This window comes from Gasterosteus aculeatus, chromosome 13, assembly GCF_964276395.1.
Source record: "Gasterosteus aculeatus chromosome 13, fGasAcu3.hap1.1, whole genome shotgun sequence".
NCBI classification, from domain to species: Eukaryota; Metazoa; Chordata; class Actinopteri; order Perciformes; family Gasterosteidae; genus Gasterosteus; species Gasterosteus aculeatus.
Genome location: NC_135701.1, coordinates 19,542,487 through 19,565,194, shown reverse-complemented (window position 1 = coordinate 19,565,194; position 22,708 = coordinate 19,542,487). Strand labels below are relative to the sequence as shown.

The 22,708-nt window shown below is 45.3% G+C and overlaps 1 protein-coding gene across 22 annotated transcripts in view; it reads left to right on the top strand.

Moving 5' to 3' along the window:
* kcnt1b (potassium sodium-activated channel subfamily T member 1b) overlaps nt 1-22,708 on the top strand; it is a 53,717-nt gene that overhangs the window by 15,202 nt on the left and 15,807 nt on the right. For 14 of the 22 annotated variants that reach the window (XM_040196319.2, XM_040196320.2, XM_040196325.2 and 11 more), the window contains exons 4-12: nt 13,218-13,256; nt 18,043-18,122; nt 18,825-18,930; nt 19,447-19,497; nt 19,593-19,641; nt 19,778-19,837; nt 20,958-21,032; nt 21,293-21,376; nt 22,408-22,502. In XM_040196319.2, the coding sequence (XP_040052253.1) occupies nt 13,218-13,256; nt 18,043-18,122; nt 18,825-18,930; nt 19,447-19,497; nt 19,593-19,641; nt 19,778-19,837; nt 20,958-21,032; nt 21,293-21,376; nt 22,408-22,502 (639 nt within the window). Of the gene's footprint in view, nt 1-5,556; nt 5,983-13,217; nt 13,257-18,042; nt 18,123-18,824; nt 18,931-19,446; nt 19,498-19,592; nt 19,642-19,777; nt 19,838-20,957; nt 21,033-21,292; nt 21,377-22,407; nt 22,503-22,708 lie in introns of those variants that run through there. The other 8 variants (XM_040196321.2, XM_078087520.1, XM_078087519.1 and 5 more) reach the window with 4 other exon arrangements.

Here is a 22,708-nt window from a genome sequence, read left to right as displayed (position 1 = left end):
TGTTGTTGTTGTTGCTGCTATTGCGGGGGAGCAGAGTACTCAAACATCTTGTCCACATTCTATTATATTTCCCCTCATTGTAAGGGAGTAGGTTCCTCTCAGGATCCGTTCCGCCAGTGAGGAGACGCTAGGTAGGTTTCTTTTTCGTGGAGAGCCGATGCAGTGCATTCTTCAAAAGGCTCAATTTGGACGTTTTCCGCTGGGATTTAGTTCCCCTTAACACAGTGGAGGTATTAGCGAAAGCAGCGCGGCGTGCTTGAGCCGAGAGGAATCGGCTTGTGGCTCTCCCAAAGCGTTTCATTGGTGTTCATATGAAGCCCCATTACAACAGGATCAACGCTGTCAGGTGAAAGTGGTTTCCAGGCAGCCGCCCCCTCCTCCCCCCCTCCCACTTCGCCGCCGCCCCAAGGCCACATCCCGTGTGTGTAAATGTTCAAATTGATCAAGTTACAATGTTTACCGTCGTACGTTCTTTAAAAAAAAAAAGTGGTTGCTGGATGATTTCTCATCGTCGTTGCCAATGGCAACCTAGCTACTGTTACAGTTGAGCCCGGTTACACTGGCTGAGCACACTCTATATTAAAAGTGGAAGTACTCACTGTGGTTTGGTGGAATGCAACCCAACGGCGAATAACCCATTTTTCACATGTACAAAATGAGAGCGAGCGCTCTGGTGGCAACCCGTCAATCACAAGGTGACCCCGCCCTACAGCGCACCCTTTAAACTAGCGGTTAAGACCTTAATCCTGTGTTAATGTTTACTGAGGTAATTAATCCGGTGAGGGGGGGGGGCGTTTTATAATCGGGAGTTCTCTTCAGACTTCTTCTTGCAACCGGTGAAACGGGCCCCTGAAGGGCACTGCTCACAATCGGCTTCTCTTTGAAGAAGCGGCCGTCTCAGAAGAAAAGCTAAAAATGGGGAGGACTATAAAAGGTGGGCTACAAAGAGAGATTTATCAAACGGGTGGCCAAAGAGGTATAATTGTTTCTCTTATGGGCCTCTGCGTCTTCATGCGGGGGGAAATCTCCGGTGCAGTTTGCTTTTTTTTTTCCCCCCACACTTTGTCTTGCCAAGTTAATTTGCATCGCAGGATTTGGCTTGTCATATTTTAATGGGAAAGCTGTGCTGATGGAGGCATTTGGATAAGGTTGTCTGCACTGTAGATGAAGGAGGGGGGGGGGGGGGGGGGGGGGGGCGCTGATTGTTGAGAGCTCCAGCGTCACTTACGGGATTATTCAGAAGTAACAGAAATCTAATTTTCTTCCACTAATTCTAAGTGATTCAATCAAATGTGCAAAGACTGAATAATGTAGCTCAGTTGAAGTGTAAAAACACTTTTTATCTGATTATAATCAGCAGCAAATTAGCACAAACTCTACATGGCTCTTTCTTGCGTTTGTTGTGAGTTGATTTTAAGTTCGGAAGTTATTCCTTATCAGAACTTTTCCTAATTAATAGAGCTAATTAATAGAGCTGCTGTGACTGATTGACTGATTTTCTGGAATTGCAGCATTATTTTAGTAAAGATCCCATCAAGCCTACTGGCTGTTTTTACTTTGACACTGTCTAGTGATCCGGTCATTACAGCCACATTTGTAATTTTCAAATGCTGCAGATGTGAGCAGAAAACATTACAAATGACCCAAATAAGCATTTCTGATTCATGAAGAAAACCCCTGCATACATTGTTCATGAGTCACCATGAGTAGCTAGGCCATTGTTCATACATGGATCAATACTGGTCTGTAATTAATGACTAAATAAGACATTTAAAGCTCTCCAAATATTACATTTGGCAGAGGTTCCTATCGACATCTTTTTAGAAAAATTGGCAAATAAAAGCAGATTTTCCTGCCCAATGCAAATGAGGACGCCACTACGGCTTTCTGGCACAGCGTCCCGCTGGGAGCTGCTGTTTTATTCATGAAACTGTTGAACACGGCCTGCGTGTCTTTTGATGGGCCCTCGTAAAAGTGCCTGTATATTTTCAGAGAAGTTTCTAAGTTGAAATAGTGGTCGTATCCTGAAACCCCCCTAACAGTCGCGTTCCCGCTGGTATTTGGAGCCATTATATGTGAGTCAATACCGAGCCAGCTAAAGTAGTTTCTCTGTACGTTTCAAGGGACTCCCTTCATGAGGGATTGGAAGGATGACTTGATGGTCCCGTGGATAGAATGAAGACGATCATAATAATTTGATAGATGGCTACACAACATTCCCTGCCACATCTTCATCTTTGGGAGGTAACACGAGGTTACAACTTAATTGGGTAGTTGAACCTTTTTTCTTTTCTTTTTTAATTGCAAAAAACAACAGCTGGCATGCACGAGCATCCCTGTGTGCCCTCCTGTGTGTAAGCCTGCCAGTGGCGTTGACTAGACTTCCTCCTCCTCCTCCACCTCCTCCTCCTCTTCCTCTGGCTGCGCTGTGCACAGGCAGACAGCTCGCCCACAGCGGCGCCAGCTCACTGCCTTAATATGTTTTGACAGAGGAAGCATTATCACGGCGCTTGACACCCATCTGCAGCACGGTTGCTCACCAAGACCATAAAGTTGAAAAAACGATGCCAAGAAAGCATTGCATTCCGACTCTATGTATTGAGTCCCAGAAGATGAAACAATTTAGGAAGCTAGGGAGGGAAAAGATGTTGCTATGGCGATGGCATGACCCGTCCTAATCTGCCTCTGACTGGCTTTTTTTCTGTTCTCATTCCTTTTTTTTATCTCAGTGGCTGGATAGGATCTGGAATCCATTCAGGTTCATGTGTCAGAGTGGAGTCACCAGTTCTACCCGGCGCTCCGCTAATCACTTCTTCACTCCTGCTCTCTCTCGCTGGTTTATGTCCCTCCATCCAAAATTCAGCCCAAAAGGATGTGTGAATCTGAAGCCACTCAGTTAGATGATCATAACGCAATAATTCCCCCGAGCTCTGGCTACAATGAAAATGAGCTGTACGCACGTTCCCAATAGGCCAGTAAAATTATATAAAGCATGCAGGAGATTAGAACTATGAACCGCTCTCAAGCTACCCCTGGATTCTGTGGTAATATCTGGCACAATATCTGGGAAATGGCAACTCGTACCAATCCAGTCTTTGGATATCCATTCGAATCACGTTTTATGCTTTTACATGTACTCGTATCATTATTTGTGCATCACCGGAGCGTCTGGAGGCTTATTTTCCTCTGGCTGTGGTACAGGCTCCCAGCAGGTATTGTACCTGAAGCGTGTGAAGCGGCCGAGCATCTTGTTCAAGGGCGCCGCATTAGCAGGACCTAACGGGAGGTAAACACCCGGAGCGCCGCTGCCATCTGTGTCATTAGATAAACGGCGCAGTGCAGGCTGATGCCCGTTGGTCACGCGGTGTCTCCTCGCCGCGCCGTAGCCCGATCAGAAGTACAGTCTGCAGTGCTGCGCTGCGACCACAGAGTGTCTCTGTTCCTGCTCCTGGCGAATTCACCTGCATGCTTTCGTCTCGCACTCGCTGGCATCTCTTTTTCTTCCTCAATCCTTTCATTTTCCTTTGATTTCTTGACCTCGCCGCAGTCAACAAGCACTCAAGCTAGTTGTTTTCCTCCATCTCTGAGCCTTTTCTTGCACACCCACTTCTACTTTGGCCTTTTGAAAATGGCAGAACTAACCTGTCAGGAACTTAATGAATAAGAGCACCACACGTCTATGGTATCCTGTGGACTATGTTGTTTCCCTTGAAATGCATCGCTGTTAGAAATTAGGGGAGGAGGTGGAGGGTCACTATTATTTATATTGACGCATACACATAATATTAACACAAATACCTTTTTAGAGGCAGAGGATACCTAGCTTCCACAGTAATATATTTATATAATATGGAACCCGCTCTTTGTAGGCCCACGCCTGATCCCAAATGCACAATCAACAGATAATTTGATGCGTTTCCTGAAGGCAGAGCTCCAAAAGCCTTAACGTGGATTGTATGTATTTCTAACGAGAGTTCATCACATGTGGCTGCTCGCGCTGAAGACACCTGGCATCAGGAAATGAGAAACGAAATCATGATCAGAAGCCACCTGGTCCCTACGGCACCATTCAGGCCAAAGGTGTCCGCCGTAGATCCGCAGCTGGGTGGCATGTTTCCGCCAAGTAATGGTGCATTAAGTCTTCTCAATAACTGATGGGGTAATTATCCTCAGATGAAATTGCATCTCGATCGATATTCCATTACTATTAAATATGTCATGCCCTGTTTTTTTCCCAATGACATTTGTAAGAATCAAATCGCTCTGCGCGGTGACTTTCCATTTGTTTAATGTTGACATGCTCGCTCACCTGCACGATCATTTGGCAACAATACAGGGTGATTTTAAGATCTTCATGGTTGCAATAGAAATGAACTGCATCTTGTGAGCACATGACTGATGGGCCTGTAGATCATGAACGGGTGATGGCGCGCATGAACTCATTCCGGAAACAAAATGGTACACAGTTAGCTGCAAACCAGCTGAAAACAATGATGTCATCCATGCAATTTCTATGTCCCCCAGATCCGTTGTGCAAACACTTTCCTGATTTATTCTAAAAGTGACCCACAAAGTCGCGTCACAAGTTAAATATTCAGGATGTGTCTCGACGCTCTGCAGTGGTTATTAAGGCCAACGTGTAGTGCACGCCCTGTGGTCACCTCCCGGCTGGACGTGCTCTTCACGGTCCAATCTGAGTGGCTCACTCCCCGGGTTTGCATGTTTCATGAAGCTGCTCCAGTTTCTTCCCCTTTGCAAAAAATCCAAAACAACACTTTATGGCTCTAAAGATCCTCCGACTTCCGACTGTGATGCACTGACCCTTTTTTATCAGACCTGATACTGAGACTGATACTGTGTGCATTGACTTTTCCTTTTTTTCTGTGTATGTAAAGAAACATTATGGGCTTAACTGAAATATTGCTTTCCTAACTCTGTCAAACAAGATGGAACAAATAAGTACAGATGCACATCTAATGGAGTTATTTATTCATTGTATTCCTAATACGATCTTGTACCGTCTCCGCCTGTTATCACAGATACTTGATCCAGTTATCGGCAGATTTGAGATTTGAGTACCAATGGATCTCTAACCTTTTTCACACTGGCATGTTGAATTTAATTAATTAAAAACGTCTTTCATTGTGTTTCTTTTCTTTTGCATATACTGCTGCACGCTTCCTTCACTTTCGAGTTGGAAAGTTTACAAGTTTGTTTCGATAACTGCTGCTCAGTAGAAACGTCCCTGGTTCATTATTTAGACGATGATGCGTGACGTGGGGGAAAAAGGCTTCTGCCTTATTTAAACCAGCTGGCGGATGTGACGTCTCGTGTAGGTCGTGCTGCAGGTGCATGCGGCCACGATCATACCGGTGTGTTTATCTGGGCCACCTGCGCGTGTGTCTGTTGCGTCTCACCGTCCGCGTTATGTAACCCGCGGATAAGTCCGTTCGGTTCCGCCGTGCGCTTCGACGCTGCGCCGTGAGGACGCGCGAGTCCCAAAGACCCCCCTCGGAGGGATGGAGTGGGGTGGGTGGGTGGGTGGGGGGGGGGGACCTGACATGTCCATCAGGAGATGGAGGGGCGCTCAGTGTGTCTGAAGAAGCCGTGATGCGACAGGCAGGGAGACGCTCTCCCTCCGCCTCCGCGCAGCGCCACTGAGGACAGGAAATGCGCGTTTCCGGCGGAGTCGGTCGCTGAGCGCGAGCATCCGATGCGCGCAAGAGGAGATAAATAAAAAAATATATTTTTTTAAAAACCCCGCACGGGCCGGGGCTCTCACTGCCGGCGGCGGGTGGAGGGGGGGGTGTCGCGCTCCGGAGGCGGCGGTGAAGCCATGGCGGGCGCCAAACTGACGCCCTCTCCCTCGGAGATCGACCCGGACGTCAAGACGGAGGCGCAGAAGACGCCCGAGCCCACCTGGGTCAACCCCTCCAGCCCTCTGCGCAGCGCGGGCTCGTTCGGGAGCGATGCCGGCCAAAGGTAGCTCATCCGCATGTTTCCGAATGCAGCTCCCACTTGCGCGCACACACACGCACAAACACACACACACATGCTGCATCCGCCAAGAGATAAATCTGCTGCCAGCGCACGTTGCATAAAGTCTCAGTAACTTGGCTAATGATGGAGGCGAAAGCTGCGCCGTGATGAACATCCCGTTATTACGAACCATGTTAATATGGTGCATTTCCCACGCACATTGTCACGGGTGGACGGCTATGATTCCCCTTTTTTAAGGCTAAACAAACGCATGCAGTGACACTTTGAGTCAATTCCATGTCAGGAAGCATGATTACAAACGTTGCAACCATCAACCATTTTCCTCTCGCATCTCGGTGATGTGATAGCTGCAGTATATTGGGATTGCATAATTCACTGCATTCCTCCCGCAATTTTATGAATCCATTTTTATTGTGTTGTAAAATGTTTTTCATAAACAAAAAATGCAAACCACGGGGGCTAATGTTGACATACATAAAGAGTACATTCATTTCAGCAGTGAGCTCAATAGACTCGGCGTGGAGATTTCCACCATCTACCATTTGGTAGACAAATTAGATTGTGGTTTTGTCGGGCTGAGCGGGACCATATATGATGCTGTTTTTCTTTTAGAGAACAATAACTTGCCATCAGTGGATATGCTGCCATCAAAGCTGAGGTTTGCACTCTTATCTGCAGGTTTTACGAGGTTGGTTTGGCCACCACAGGAAACATTGTTTGGCTTTTAGGCCACTGCGCAGCCAATATGCTGCTGGTGCAGCGTGTCCCGTCTCTAGATAATGAACCTGTATTCGCATGTAGTGTCTAATGTATTTGTTTGATGATAAAAGCAACAGCTGTGGGATTTTGGGAAGACATTATTCATACAGAATGCTGTCAAAAAACAATCAATAAATGTGATGCAGCGAAATAATCTCTCAGATTATTATCACTTCAAGCGTAACCTTCAAGCTCTGCGGTCACGTCTTTGAGACCCATTAAGTAATATTCAGCTGCACCACCAATACTTGTTCCCCTACATCCTCTCAGAAGTCTTGTGCTCTTTTGGACCATGTATTTCATCTCCAGCACGTTGTTAAAGGGGAAGGTTCGTCACAGCATAAGCAAGCTAATCAATAAAGATATGAGTTATGTGAACTTGTGCACTGGCTGAGTAGGAAGTTCATTGGCTTGGAATGAAGTGAACGTTTGGATCCTTTTTTAAAGTGGGTTTGTGTGTTTATTTCCATGTATAAAAATTACTCGTTCTGTCAATGGAGTCTTCGAGGAGAACAACATAACCGCTTCAGTGTGTGACCTCCAGACGAAGCAGCCTTTTAGTTTAAATCTACAACAATAAAGGTTTGATCTTTAGATGACAGAGAAATCAGGTAATAAACGTCAAATTCCGCGAATCACGTTAATGACGAATCACAGTGAGCCTCAGACGGTCGTCGTGAGAACCTTTTCATTTGAGATGACACGGACGTTAATCCATGCGGGGGCGATGGGGCTTGTGTTCCGTGGGCGGATGTGCTGGTGGCTGCAGATCTGTTTTACAAAAGCCAGAGTCGGGCGACGCCTCCTCTCTGCGTGCTGAGAGTCAAACAATATTGACACGTGGCAACGGCAGACTGTTTGAAGGGCGATCTAATAAGGGCTGTAAAACACTTAATGCACCAGTTCGCCGGTTGCCCCGGGCAACAAGCGACTCGGGGTCAACCGTTTATCAGGTTACTGCTCGCGGCGACATTCTCGTCCGCCGAATGGAGCGGTTCGCCTCTGATTATCCTCCCGTCCCTACTGATTTAACGGTGATCCGCTCCCGCTTCGTGGCCAATCGCCGCCTGTGTCTTCGGAATGAGAGCGTGTGAGGGGAGCAGTGAGCGAACCAATAACCCGGCCCATTGTGCGACGCCCCGCTGTGAACAATTGAACCTGTTTAGCATGATTCGGAGCAGCTGGTAAACCCCTGGATGTATGTGCACACACAAACGTCTAGAGGGAATCCTGCATGTAGGATTCCCTCTACTGTGAATGCCGGGCGGTAAAGGGACCTCCAGACGGGCCGCACATCGTAGTTCTGTTTGGCCTCGACCCGTCCTGCTGTTAGTCATCTTCCTATTAATGCAAGACAAGTATTACGCATGGTGATCTTCAGATGATAAGAAGCAGGGCTTTTGATTGACTTGCTATGCAGCATCGACTTTAAATGTAATCTGCTGACATTTTAGTGTTTTAGCTTCACCGAGTTTTCCACTAGGAAGCACTTCTGCCTTTTCATAAAGTTATGCTTTTGACATTTTTAATATCAAAGCCACTCTGAGGTCTTTGATTTTTTTTTTTGAGGGATTTGCACTTTAGCCACTCAAGGTCGAGCAGACTCGATTTCTCTGGAGGATAATGGTCTTTTTAACGTTGTTTGTCAGCTACCGCAAACCTCAATCAACTGTTAACATTGTAAATCTCAATCAGTATTGATAAAACATCATCATACGTTCTTAGTCAACAGAACTTAACTTTTCTCTTATTTGGATTTACTTCTTTGCTACTCACACACACCTTTATTGTCCAACACGTTGGTGTGAATTATGCAGGTGATACACTGATTTAGATGCATTTAAGAGGGAAATGAGATATGAATATCCTGTTATGTCTTAAACAACATCTTGGATTTCCACACCAACACATTGTGGTTGGCAGCAGTCCGTTGGATAATGGCTTTGAGGTAATGGACGTTTGGACTGTTTAACTGCACATAAGATGAGCGTAGCCGCGTTAAAGGAGCAGCAGCTCACACTAATAGAGGCTCTGTTGTGTTCCGTCCACAATCTCGACCATTTTATTCTTTCTAGATGGATTTTGGCATTGATGTGCTTTCTTTTTAGGTAACCTTTTTAAATTCATAGCTGCCCAGTTGCTCCGTATAGTTGTAAACAACTTTACAGCATTTATTGCTCAAACTACTAAAGTTCCTTTTTGTTAATTATGCCCTCATTTGTATTTGAGTACCCGAGGTTTAATGAGGGGTTTTTAATGTGGTCCTTGGGATAAACGGCACGTTGTCCATCGTTATTATTCATTAAGGATGGAAACATCTCAGTGGTTGACTCGAAAGCAACGAGTGCTCTGGTTTGCTGAGGCATCCGCCTATAGCGCTCAAGAGGGAACATCTAAAGGCGTGCAAGTGGCCTTTAATTGGATCTCTCGCACTGAGGCACCCGTGTGCGCTTGGCTGCGTGTTGTACAAGTGTAAATGAGCAAGTGTGCACATGCACAGGCCAAATCATCGGCCGCTTGCCTTCTCCTTCTCCTTGAGAGCATCAATAGACAGCGGATCAATCGAAAGGCCTCGAGGACGGGACGATGTGGGATTATTTGAGCGACGCTGACGGGCTCACGCAGCCCCGCTCTGGATGTCAGATGAACTGAATCTGGGCCGTGTTCCAGAAAAAGCTCACAACCTGCGCTGTGCCAAGTAGCACCAGCAGAGACCTTTGTAATCTCTGCTGTGAGCAAGAAAAAGGAGGTGATCAGTTAAAGGAGCAGCAAGGAGTAAAACATTTCTCATTTTGTGTAATACGCAAACACTAAGAGGCAAAGATAAACAGATTGGGAACATGTTTGCAGCTGATCCAAGGAATATAATAATAAAGGTAAAGAAAATAAATAAGATGGATTGATTGAAAAACGACATGATGTCCAGTAGACTCAAGCCATAAAATGTTTCTGCAGCTAAATTATCTAATAAACATCTCGGATATTGAAAATGACAACGCTGGGTGTTGTTTCATGACAAATCTGGTCGGATTGCCCGACCAGACAAAGTACTACAGAGGTACTGTTGCTATGGTTACCTGCAGTTAAGAAACCTTCAGCGGTTGACCAGGACCAGGTCTGAGGGGTCTACTATTAGGTTTTAATGGACATTTGTCAGCCATTCATAAACCGGTATTCTCCCTGAAAAAGGGATAATAAAATAAAGGGGCTTGTGTCCACCAGCATAATTGAGCTACAGGCCAGGTGTTCAGTTACTGGAACCAACTAGTGATATTTTGGGAGGAGAGAAACTGAGCTGTCCTTTCGGGTAGCGAGGATGCTGTAGTATTTGACGAAATGATGGCTCGCTTCCTAGTGCAGATAAACAGTTTAAAAACTACAAATCCCACTTGCCCTTGAAACTGCTGCAGAGATGTTGTGTGTGTGTGTGTGTGTGTGTGTGTGTGTGAGGCCGTCCTCTTTCTACCAGCCAGTCCTTGAGGAAGCTTTCAGTAATCGTATTAGAAAGCATACTTTGAAAGCGCTGGTCATTTTGCACTTGTTGTCTCGGTAGCTCAGCTCGTGGATTCCACATCAGCTGCAAAGAGGTAAGGCTCCACTCTCTAGTCTGTGTTGCATTTGTTTTATCATGATTTGTGCAAAGCTTGAAGGGCATCATGATGCTAACGGCATGAATATCGGGATGGTTGAGTTTATTCAGTTTATGATGAAGAAACGCAAGAGGAAGTCCTGGTGTTGAGTGTGGTGGAACAATGGGGCAAAAAGTAACCTCAGCTAATTGTATCCTGTGAACTGCTAAAGCCCTTTGCTGACAGTTAGTCTTTATTGGTCAATAACGTGTGGTCAGAAAGCCACAAAATGGACCGTGAGATCTCTGCAGAGGGGTTGTTGTTCCTGTTGTTCCTGTGTATGTGATGAGCACAATATGCATTTCTAAATAGCGTTTTCACTTCGGTGGAAAGTTGTTAAAGGGGCAGCTGGGCCGAGCAAATCACACTTGTAAAGCAGTCTTTTGTACAGTAAATATTATTATTATTATTATTATTACGGTGGCGTGGTGGTTAACACTGTTGCCTCACAGCAAAAAGGTCCTGGGTTCGATTTCGCCCAGTGGCCTTTCTGTGTGGAGTCTGCATGTTCTCCCCGTGTCTGCGTGGGTTCTCTCCGGGTTCTCCGGCTTCCTCCCACAGTCCAAAGACATGCTCTGGGGATCAGGTTGATTGGGGACTTTAAATTGCCCGTAGATGTGTGGATGTGAGTGTGAATGGTTGTGTGTCTCTGTGTAGCCCTGCGACTGGCTGGCGTCCAGTCCAGGATGTACCCTGTCTATCGCCCGAAGTTGGCTTGGATGGATTCCAGCCCCCCACCACGACCCTGTGTGCAGGATGATACTAATAATAATAATACATTTAATTTGTAATGCACTTTATATTTAAGCAAATCCCAAAGTGCTACATGATAAAACAGGTAAGTGCTAACAATAAAAACACGTTGAAAAAAAGAAAAAGGGCACGAGTTCACTCAAAAGCTCTCCTAAAAAGGTGGGTTTTTAGGCCACGTTAAGAAGCATCCACAGCAGACAGGAAGCCAGTGGAGGGATTTGAGGATGGGGGTGATGGGGTCATGCTTAACAGGATCCTAGCAGCGCTGTTTTTTACTGCAATTTAAGCAGTTTGTGGATGGATGGATGGAATATTCTGAGCTGGAAAACAGTTAATGCCATTTTATGATAAAGACGATAGATACTATAAAATAGTTTGACCCTTTCATGTCAAATGGTTGTAACTAAATCCTCCAAAATATGTATTTCTTTCAATTGATATTACTGACTACAACCTCCTGTTTAAACACTTTAGGTAATGATTTTTTTTATTAGATGATTTTTTTTTTTATTAGATGTAAATGAATAACTTTTTTATGTTCGGTTTATTAGAAAGTTACAGAAGTAAAATTTATTGGCGTAAACTTTCTTTCTGCTCCCAAGCGCAATAATCGACTGCGCTCAGTTGTTGTGATGCCAAAAGGTACTTGATTCATTACTGCTCTCTTGTGACCGACCACTTCCGTGCTTTAATGCACACTCCATTAGTCCTTTTTGAAAATGCTTCTTCCGTCAGAATCTTTTCAATCGGTCTGAACTGCTAAGTAATGACCGCAGTCCTCCAGCGCTCCTCATTTACACTTTTTACAGGCTTCAAAGGGACATCAGCCTAAATTATGATTTTCAACGATCACTGCTGAAATTTGGACCCGCCCTTGAAGTATTTTGCTCAGCAGACTAACGGACAAACGGACCAGACTAATCTCTCAGCCTACATGTCAGGAAGAGGGAGTTAATGTCTCCGTATTACACCTGCAAGGTTATGCAGATATTAAGTGGTTGGGCTCAGTACAGTGTGTATTATTGTTGGAATTAGATAAAAGGTTTAATCTGATATTTATTCATGACATGTGTCTGAATTAATGGTATGTCTCTTTGTTGTGCCAGACCTGTGCCAAGCTTAATGGCAACTCATTATACAAACATTAAAAGCAAATTAAAACATGGGTTTATCATTAATAATGTTGAACCACATTTTCTGAATGGTATGAAAATGTACAGTGAATTGGGCCGCTAATGATACGAGTCTAAAAATGGAATAAATTACTTCACTTTTTTTTTTTCCTGTATCAGGATAGATTAATTATTTCAGACACGGTAACATATCAAACATCTTCTGGAGGAGCTCCATCCTCTGCTCGTGTCTTATTTAATGCCTCTGTACACTTCCGTACGGTAACGAGGGACCTTCTTTGTTTTGTCGCAGAGGACGTCTATCCCAGTAGTCCACGCGTCGGCCATTGACATGAATATGTGTGTGTGTGTCCCTGTCAGATCCCTCAGCGCAACACTCTTCCCTTCCGTCCAACCTGCGCGCTCGACTCAGAGTGTGTATCAACTGGTCCCCTGTGGTTTGCATCTCCCGCCTGTTCTTTATTCAGCTGACGCGACCTTTTGATTAACTTCTTGTGCAGTTTGCTTTGCATGCTCGCTGGGAGTTAATATCTCCGTAATACATTTTATATTTCCCGTCGGGTGCTCGGATGCTGTCAATCTCCACTCATGTTCATATTTACTTAGTTTGAAGGCGACTCAATGAAACCTTCTTGACCGGAGGCTTCAACCCTGCAGCGAGAAGCAGCAGCTCAGACACGCACCTCATTCCTGCCATCATGACCTCAGATCCTCACCCTGAGCCTCCTTTCGGCACAAACCGATTCCTCTACAAGGTTGCACAATAGTTGCCTTCTGACTCGAGGTGCAAGTGAATGCAAAAGAAACTGCAGCGGCATCCCGAGTGGGCTCCTCTTTTTGTTGTGCTCTTTCCTTCCCTGCTTCCTCAACCCCCCCCCCCTCCCCTCTCTCTCCCTCTCTCTCCTAACCCATGCCTATCTGTGTCCATGTGTGCTGCGTCCAGGTATCAGGAGGAATACAGTATGGACTCGACCAATGCCCAGTAAGTCCCTGGCAGCATCATGCTTGCATGGCATGGATTGTATCTCCGACGGTAACTTTCCACAGGACTGTTTTGCGAGCACAAATTGTTTGCTCGGTTTTTGCACAGATTGGATGTGGACATTTTGGCTTGGGGGGGAAATTATTACCGTTACACTTTATCCGTAAAGTGGGCTATGATTGTTGTGGGTACAGAATGCTGAGAATAATCCAATTAAGTGTCGCTACCTTTTCAACAACTGTTGTGGCAAAGACTCAAAAAACAAAAAAATTGGCACAGAACACAGATGTTTGGTGCATTCGATCACGTCACAGTAAATGGTGAAAAGGCAGCTTGTGTGTTTATATTTGATTGACATGGTCCGGGTGTATCGTCTGTCCCTTGACAGGCTGAATGTGCACAACAGTCTTCACTCGGTCAATGTTTGACCTTGGCTGAAAGCTGAGAGAGTCTCTGGACACAGTGTAGGTGAAAAAGTGGTGCTGAAATCTGCAACATGTCTATTTGTTTGTGCTGTACTAATGCTGTGAACTGCTGCTTAATCCCTGAACATTCACATGTTTATGCTCGAGTATCTAGACAGGAATATCCAAAAAGATTCCAGAAGAAGTCCTGAAGGCATGCTTTCATCAAACTTGCAGACAATATTTACTTAAATTGTACTTTATTTTTTTGAGTCCCATTCATCTCTAGAAATGTCTGTCTCCCTATTCAGATTTCCAGCACCTTTTTTGTCGTATCTAGATTTCTTGCAGGTACATTTTTAGAAAGTCTAGAAAACATGAAATGCAATTATTTTTCAAATCGAATCCACCGGTTTGAAATGCGATCCAGTCAGATGCGTCTCAGCCCGGAAGCTCGGATTGCTCAAACGATCCTTGAGGCCGAATGCTTCCTCGTTAGAAATCCACGTCACCGGTATAGCAAGATGTTTCCAGATGCCCCCGTCGTTACCACAGGTTAGTGATGTCTGATCTCATCGTCTGCCAATATCAGTCGGACTGTCTGGATCTGATTTAGAAAAAACTAATCGGATTTACCAGCATTACGAACGTTGATTTTGAAGAGCATGTAGTCAATAAATGCTGAGGAGAGTTTTGCATTTTCATAGCGGGGCCATGTCAGAGGTTCCGGCCGCGGTGGGAGGCCTCTCGATTGTGAAGCTTTCTGGGGCTGTGCAGCTGTTGGAAAATGGATTGTTATCCTTGGGGATGTGCAAAGTGGAGAGCTATAATCACGTCTCTGTTGTGCTTATCCTAATCTGGAGAAATTCAGCCTCATGTAGCATTTTACTTTTTCTTTTTTTGTATTTTGTTAAAGAGGAATGCGGTTGATATGAGCTTCATCTTATAGTTGCGGAAAGAAAAAGTGTAAAATGTCACAGAAATGGGTTCACCTCATCAAAGGGATATTAATCACTGCGCGTTTGCAATGTTTGTTTCCTGCCCGTTATAAAATCTCTGTTTCGGGTGCTCAAGGGGGACTTAGTGGGTGCTCGAACCACCCTCATTATATCATTATAGAGGGGCTCCATGCTGAGATGTGCTTGACTTTTCAAATGTTGGTTTGAGAACATTTTCTTTTGTGAGCGTAAACAGCCCAGCCAATAACAATGGACTCTCTTTTTTTGGGGAATAGGGAAAATCACTTTTGTGGATTACCAGTTCTCAGGCACCAAGCGTGTAATCCATCCATGCAGCAATTTAGCTTCTGTGCTCCTGAAATTTTCACTTCAGTCAACAGGAAGATTAATTTGTTATTAGCCAAACCGTGTAGTCATCCATAAAGTTGGCAGCGCTCTTATTATAACGGTGCATTTGTGTCAGAACTCCTGTATAGACCTTGAAAGACACGCGAGAACTGCTTTGAATCAGCGTCTTTGACTCTGCTGATTCAGGATTAAAATGTAATAAATTGCGCTGCTGTGCACTGTAGGTAACGCTTTGGAACAAAATGCTTCAGGGATTTCTACGTCCTCGAACACGCGCACACCTAGAACAGCGAGGGCCCCCTCCACAAGTCCAACGCACTTGTAGAGCCGCTTGCAGGGTTCACGGTCGCCTTGAAGGACCAGAAACAACCCGTGCCGGCTCTTTCACGGCCATCCGACCAGGCCACAGGCCACCCGTCCATTGTTTATCCTCCCAACATGTGAAAACGTTCCTGTAAAGAGGGTCCCTTGACAAAGTACTTGCGCATCTGCAGCCCTCATCATCTGAGCAGTTTTTCGATGCGGCTCGTTGGAACTGAAGAGGAGAGGAAAGGAGAAGGAGAAAGGAGAGGAAAAACAAAGGTGTCCGCAGCTTTATTCAGAAGTATTATCTTCAGAATCCCGGCAGGTTTTCCATCAGCCACATGTGTGACCATGATGAATGGGGAGTTGTCTATTTTCTGCCAGCAGAGCAAACCTGAGATCTGGAAATAGAATAGGAGTTATTGTTGCAATGGGAACGATTGCTTTTGGTAACGTAGGTATTTAGGGGAGTGAATTAATTCTGATTGTACGCCTCAAAAAGACTGTATATTAGAATGTGGGATTTGAATCCAGAGCAAATGGAGCATGCAAAAAGGTTTTCCATCCAAATGCAATTGAGAGTGCAGATTAGCGGTGTGGGTAGTACGGCTTGGTACAGGGTTGGCGCAGGATAGACGTGGCCTCCTCTCGGAGTTACTTATACACCTCTTCTATGCGTAGTCCCACAACTGGCAATGCCCACGTTGTTTCTGTGTTTGCGTGTGCCACATATAGGAGGCTCAACCGCTGTTTGTTCCCTCCAGGCTCCCTCCGCCTTGCTCTCAGATTACACTGGCCTGGTGCTGGCTCAAGCGTGAGCTCATCCTTCCATGTATTGTGACCCTGTGCAAACACGCCTCGTCAGCCACCTGTAGGCTCCGGAGAAGGGAAAGGTAGAGTCTCTTCCTGTGGTCAAGAGCTGCTGTCTGCCCTTTCACGGATTCAAAATGCAATTGTTAATAGTTGCAAAGTCAGGCTAATGTCCAGATTGCAGTTTGCAGACGACAGATAAACACAGAAAATGGCGTCAGTACGTAAGGGCACAGCTGGAAGAAGTGTTTTTGTAGGAGCTGCTTAGAGAAATCTGCACTGCGGCTGGCAGAGACGTTTATCTTCATTTATGTTTTAGTGGTTGTAAAGTGCAACGTTGTGGTCCGTAGGTGATTTTCGGGGTCAGATTTTCTTTTTTGGGCCCTACTTTGAAAAAAAAGGTATTCATATTGGGTCGTGTAGAAATTGTAGCAATGCACTTTGTTTTCATTAATGAGCTGTATGCTTTATTTGAAGCGATTTTGAATTTGAAACTCCTAAATAAGTAGGTGTTGTACAGTACGGGTCAGGTGTCTGTAGTCAAGCTGTTGTAGCTGTTGTCTGTCTCTTCTGACAGCTGTGTTAACGGACACGGCGCGCATGATGGATCTTCTGATTCGCTAATGAAGATGGAGCAGGAGATGTGTGTGGCTACGGCTAATTCCTTGTTCTGGAAACACATCACACACACACACACATAGCCTGCTGTGACCATTTCTTGCCCTGGAAGCGGTCTCCATGGCGATGAGGGAGAGAGACTGTGCATGTCTCATGTTCTTTCTTCCACCTACACTCTTTATCCGCACACACAAACACCTATCCTGGGATTTGGGGGCTGTAATTGCCCTCCTACTCCTCCGTTCTGGTCTTTTTTGCCCTCTGCATTCATCTTGTCTGGCCGCTGGGAGGTGGGAGGTGGGAGGGGGCTCTTGAGGTTCCCCTCCTGTAGCCACTGGACCACAGTTAATTCCCCATGCGCGCTCATTAGTGTTGATAAGCTCGCGTTACAGGAACCGTAATGGTGCCGTCTCACCACCTTTGTTCATCGACAGCACAGGAGATACTTAACCGCTCTGAAGTGGTCGATCTCCAGAGGCATTTAAGTCCACTGTGTCCGAAACCTTTATTGCTTCGGATTTATCACACTTAAGGAAGCGTAATTATTAATAGATCCCTTCGAGGTGATGCCTAATGTAAAGCACTCAGTCCATGTTCTGCTCATGTGTGTGAGGTTAAAGGTCTTTATCGGGGTTATCGAAGTTAGGAGTCTTGTCCAGCTTGTTCCTGCACTGTATTTCCACACAAAGCACATTTTTTTTGTGTATCCAACATGATTATTGCAATGTCCTAAAAACACCATGCATGTTTTTTTCACGATAGCAGGATGCAAGCAAAGGCTCCGTATCAAACTTAAATATTTTGTGTATCTACTGAAATCTATCTTTGCATCAGGTATCACACTTTCATGCATCATGTGTTCATATTTTAGGACTTGTTTTTATGAGGTGTTTTCTGTTCCAAAACACGAGAAGAACATGAAGTTGTTAAGAGTGATTATTTTTAACCATGTGTCCATTCCAGGCAAATGTGTTCCTCCCGAAGACGTGCTGTAGGATTTTAGGAACAGGTCATGGATAAATACTTCATGCTTTCCTGAAATAGCTGAGCATGGCACTTTTGCAAACGCTTGCCAAAGATGAGTAAATATAAAATGTGTTGGTCTTTATAAGACTATTTTCAGCTGCAAAAACTATATCACCTTGTACATTCTTTTTCTAGTATTACATTTGTGTATCTGTTCTGAATGCCAGTACTGTCTCGGTCTGTAGTAATATTAATGCAAATCCACTGCTTTTTCCCCCCACCTGATTCTGTACAACGCCACGGTGAGATGAGCACTGTTGGTTTGTGTGTGTATGTTAGTGTACATTTCCACTGACTTCATGCGACTGCTCCCCACAGGGTGCAGGTGGAGTTCTATGTGAATGAAAACACCTTCAAGGAGAGGCTGAAGCTCTTTTTCATCAAAAACCAAAGGTCAAGTAAGTACAGCCAATCGTGTGAAAAGAGGCTCACTGCCGCTTTATGTTATCCGAGCTAAAACAAACAAAACAAAAGCCGAATGACGGTGATGGCAGTCAGTAATGACTCGCGTCTCATTCCTTCTTCAGTTAGCGTGTCCTCTGCACTGACACCTGCCAATGTTTCCCCTCAACCTGCCACTGTCACTAAGCCGCCGCCGCGTCGGCCACAAGCCAGCAGACTGTAATGAAAAAGTCAGACCAGGCTGCGGGGGTCTGTTGCTTATGCTGGTGCAGCGCCGTCTGTCTTTGTCCAGGTTTCCAATCACTTTACCATCGACACCCGGCGCGATCCGAGGAGTTTCTGTCGCAGGTCATTAGCGAGGCAGCTGTTCAGTACAACGAGCACCGCCCTCTGCCCGGCAGCCGCGTCCGGGTGGCCGTTCTGCATGTTGGCCGGTGGTGCGCGTCCGATGCGGCGGTTTCGTATCAGACGGCCCATAAAATGTGCCAGAGCAGCGAAGGGCGACATTACTCACGCTTCAGGCTCTGGCTCTCTCTCTAAGCCTTTTCACTGCCGCACCCAAAACATCTGGTGTCAAGCTTCCACTGCGGAGAGACCCGGCGGCGCCCGTTATCAGCCGCAGACCCACGATGACACAGGTGCTCGGAACACTCTTTAGGTATTTGTGGAAGAACCTTTTATCTTTGTTTTGTCCGCAGGCCTGAGAATCCGCTTGTTCAACTTCTCCCTGAAGGTTCTCACCTGTGCCCTGTACATACTGCGGGTCAGCCTGGATGATCCCAACGGCGTCAACGGAGACCCATGGTGAGCGTTTTCATCCCCAGTTGTGTCAGTATTTGCTTCATAGTTATTAATGCTCAGTAAAGTTGATGCTAGATTCTTTGCTTCCGAAAAAGCTTTACCTGTCCAGGTACTTTTTGGTGACTACCTCCTAATCACCTTGAACCCTTTGTATCTTCATCCTCGGGTATTAATCATGCAGGTAAACTGAAATGAAATCAGCAGACACATTTATTTATATATTAAAATGTTTCATTCATCCCTTTTGATATGGATCAGTTTTTGTAATTGAAATGATAACGGAGCCTAATAGCTTTCCTGTTTTTTTATTTATTCTGGTGCGATGGAGCGACTTGTATTTGTGTGTGTTGGTCTGTCCGTGTAGTCTCGTGGAAGTAGTGGATTGTTTGTATTGTTCTCACTGCCAGCAGCTTTTAGAGACATGTGGGTTTGTTATTTATGGCAAGATACCAACTGAGCAAAACGCCTCCCCCCCCTCCCCACACACACATTCACGCGTGTTACTGTTTTCCTCCACAGTGCAATATGTCGGAGTAACAACAATACTGCAGCCTCGGGAGACATCAACTGGTACGTTTCAGTCTCAATGCCGTTTCATTTTAAACTGAAGCGCGTTCAATTAAATGGAGGTGCAGAAAAGAGAACTTTGATGTGGCTTTTGACAGGTCGTTGATTTTCTGGGTTACCAGACGGGAACCTGTATGGGCGATACAGGTGAGACTAATTCCACTCAAATGAAGGTGCACGTGAATCAAATTCCACTGCTCGAGGACCACGTTGAAGTGAAATCTTAGTGGCCCTTTATCCGATGCAGGTGATGCAGGTGACTGTTCTCTCCCCTCTGCTGCAGGTGACAGTGGCCTTAATCAGTTTCTTGGAGACGATGCTCATCACATATCTCAGCTACAAGGTGAGGAACCGCGCCGATGTCTGACAGCCGTCCGATCAAAGTCCAGCTCGCGTGTGCTCCTCAGTGAGCAGTCCAGGTGTTTGGGCCCAGTGGGGTCACCTATCACAAGCCACAACTTTTAGACTCTGACATCCCTCAGTTACATAAAGCATTTTGCGGGCTGGAAGTGCTTTTCTTTTTGGTTTTAATGGTTTCAATATTAATTTAAATGGCGGAACTGAAGATATCAGCAAAATGGATTCTATGGAAATCCACAGATACAACGGGTCAGCCTTTGTTTGAGCCACTGCAGTGCAGTTTGTTAATGAGATGGACATGTGGAGGTTTTAATATTTGCAGTTTCTTTTCTTTTCATGCCTTGCTATGTCCTTTTCAATAACAATCCCACCACAATGTCCCTTTAAATTGGTGTTTAAACGTCCAAAATGTGATCCGTATTTAGTCCCACATGCTGATTTAGGCTTAGCTGCCACCATACTTTCACCGTATGTATGAGCCTATTTATTATCTGGCCTGCATCTTGCCAGTAACCACAAAGTCTTTTCACATTTAACTAGTTTTTTTAATGCGGCCGTTTGGAAACAGCGAAGCTTTCCTTCATTCGAGGTCTCATTGAATACATAATTCAGCATGTAATAGTTCCAGGGCACTAATAAGCTCATTTTGCATCTCGAGTCAGCAGAGAATATACAGCAGTACAAAGTAAACTTTTTAAAAAGTCATTAAGATCTAGAAGAAAGCAATTTTGATGGAGGGAAATTAAATTACAAAGATTATGATAATTGTGTTTCTGTATGTACGCGCTGGACAGTAGCTAAGCCTCATTAACATGCTGCACAAACCTCAAATGCCCGGAAAAAACAAAGCAGGTCAAAGCGGGCCGTGGTGTCCTGACCCAGCGTTTATCACCAACCCCTCCGATCCAGATGTGAGGCTCTCAGTTCATTGTTTGCACCAAAAAATGAAGCTTTTTTCGAATTTCATGATTAGACTTAAAATTCACAACCGACCAAGCCCTCGTACTCTTGCCTGCTACACAGTGTAGTTTTATAGTTCTCTCTGAAACAATCCATCCTGTCACGGGTTTAATGAACCATTTCCAAACCAATTTGCTTTCCAGGGGAACATTTGGGAGCAGATCTTCCAAATATCCTTCATATTGGAGATGATCAATTCAGTGCCATTTATAATCACGGTGAGTAACGGGTTTCATCCAGTAGTTTCACTTTGTTCCACCAGACACACTCAAGGTCATTGGGGGATTTTACTGCTCTGAGCAACACAATAATCTAATGTTAGAGCACATTCACTGTGAGTCCCTCATCCGAGGGCTCGTGCCGTTTATGTTCTTCCCTGTATCGAGCATTTCTATGTCCCTTCTCTGTCACAGGAATGTTTGCAGATAAACATTTCACTGATATTTTCCTCCCTTTCTTTCTTCCGTCTTCCTTTAAGATCTTCTGGCCTCCATTGAGAAACATATTCGTCCCGGTGTTTCTTAACTGCTGGCTTGCCAAAGGTGCCCTGGAGAACATGATCGTACGTATTTTCAACGGGCGGCAACGCAGGAAAAAAAGAGCACATAGAACTCGTGTTTGTGTTTGTTTGTTTTTTAACCACTGAGGGATTTGGAGAGGATTCATTTGAGGTGACACGATGCATTTCTTTGAGGGTTGGTGCTGCTTTCATAAATTAGGTTGCTCATTGATTAAGAAGCGTTCACCAACCATTAAAAAAGGAAAACTGAGCCAAGTTCAGGGAAAAGAAAAGACGTGCTTTGCCATTTTGCAGATGAAGAAATTAGTTTAAAATTGACGTGACTCACTTCCATGTCACAGCATTTTACGGTGTATATATTTCCTATAGACGGTTTCACCGGCAGCTATGACTCCCACTCAGTAACTTTTTATTGTGCCAACAGCAGTTGTTGCAGGGGATTGATGACTGCACATGGTGTAAATACTAAATATCCAGAGGCGGATGTGGAACAAAACAATACATAAAGAAATGAGGGCCACACGGCACATTTTGAAACACCTTCAGAACCAACGGCCAATGCAGACATAACAAACACTGCAATGCAGCAGAAACACGTAAAAACTCCTCGTCACAGAATTCTGCTTTTGTGTAATAAATATTCGCCAGGACACAGCAGGTGCTGTTACATGGAACTCAAAGCAATTAGATGATACCCAACCGGCGTAGCGCGTTCCCACGCCGTTATCCCGACGAGACCGTGACAGAGTAGCAGCCTCGTGCCAAGGCGGTTAGTTGGGCAGATGGTTGAATCCGAGGCCGAGCGGACCGGCACACGGAGAGGAAACACGGAGCGTTTGCAGAGGCGCTGAAGGGAGGCGCTGACAGGCAGAACACGCTAACAAGATGCGACTGGAAGTGAGTCACTGGGTGCTACATTTCAAGACGGAGTAGGAGGAAACCAAACGTAGGACGACGACGAGGGACAGTGGGGTCGGACAGGGACTGTGCGCGATGTATGTGTGCGCACTGATTGAGGATGGATATGGTGGTGAACACCCAGCTATCTAGTAACCCCTTTGTCCCACGTTCAGAACGACTTCCATCGCGCCATCCAGAGGACCCACTCCGCCATGTTCAACCAGGTGTTCATCCTCATCTGCACACTATTCTGCCTGGTTTTCACTGGGTGAGTGAACCTGCGTTCTGGGTCATGCATTTCCTGTTTACTGTGTCACACACACTGTGCTACATGACCCGGAACACCCAGAGTCTGGACAACGTACGTACGCTAGTATTGATTACACGTCTTGTTCTCGTAAGCCGACACACGTGCACAGTTTTATTTGACAACTAATTATATTTTGAAGTGATTATACACTAAATAAAACATAA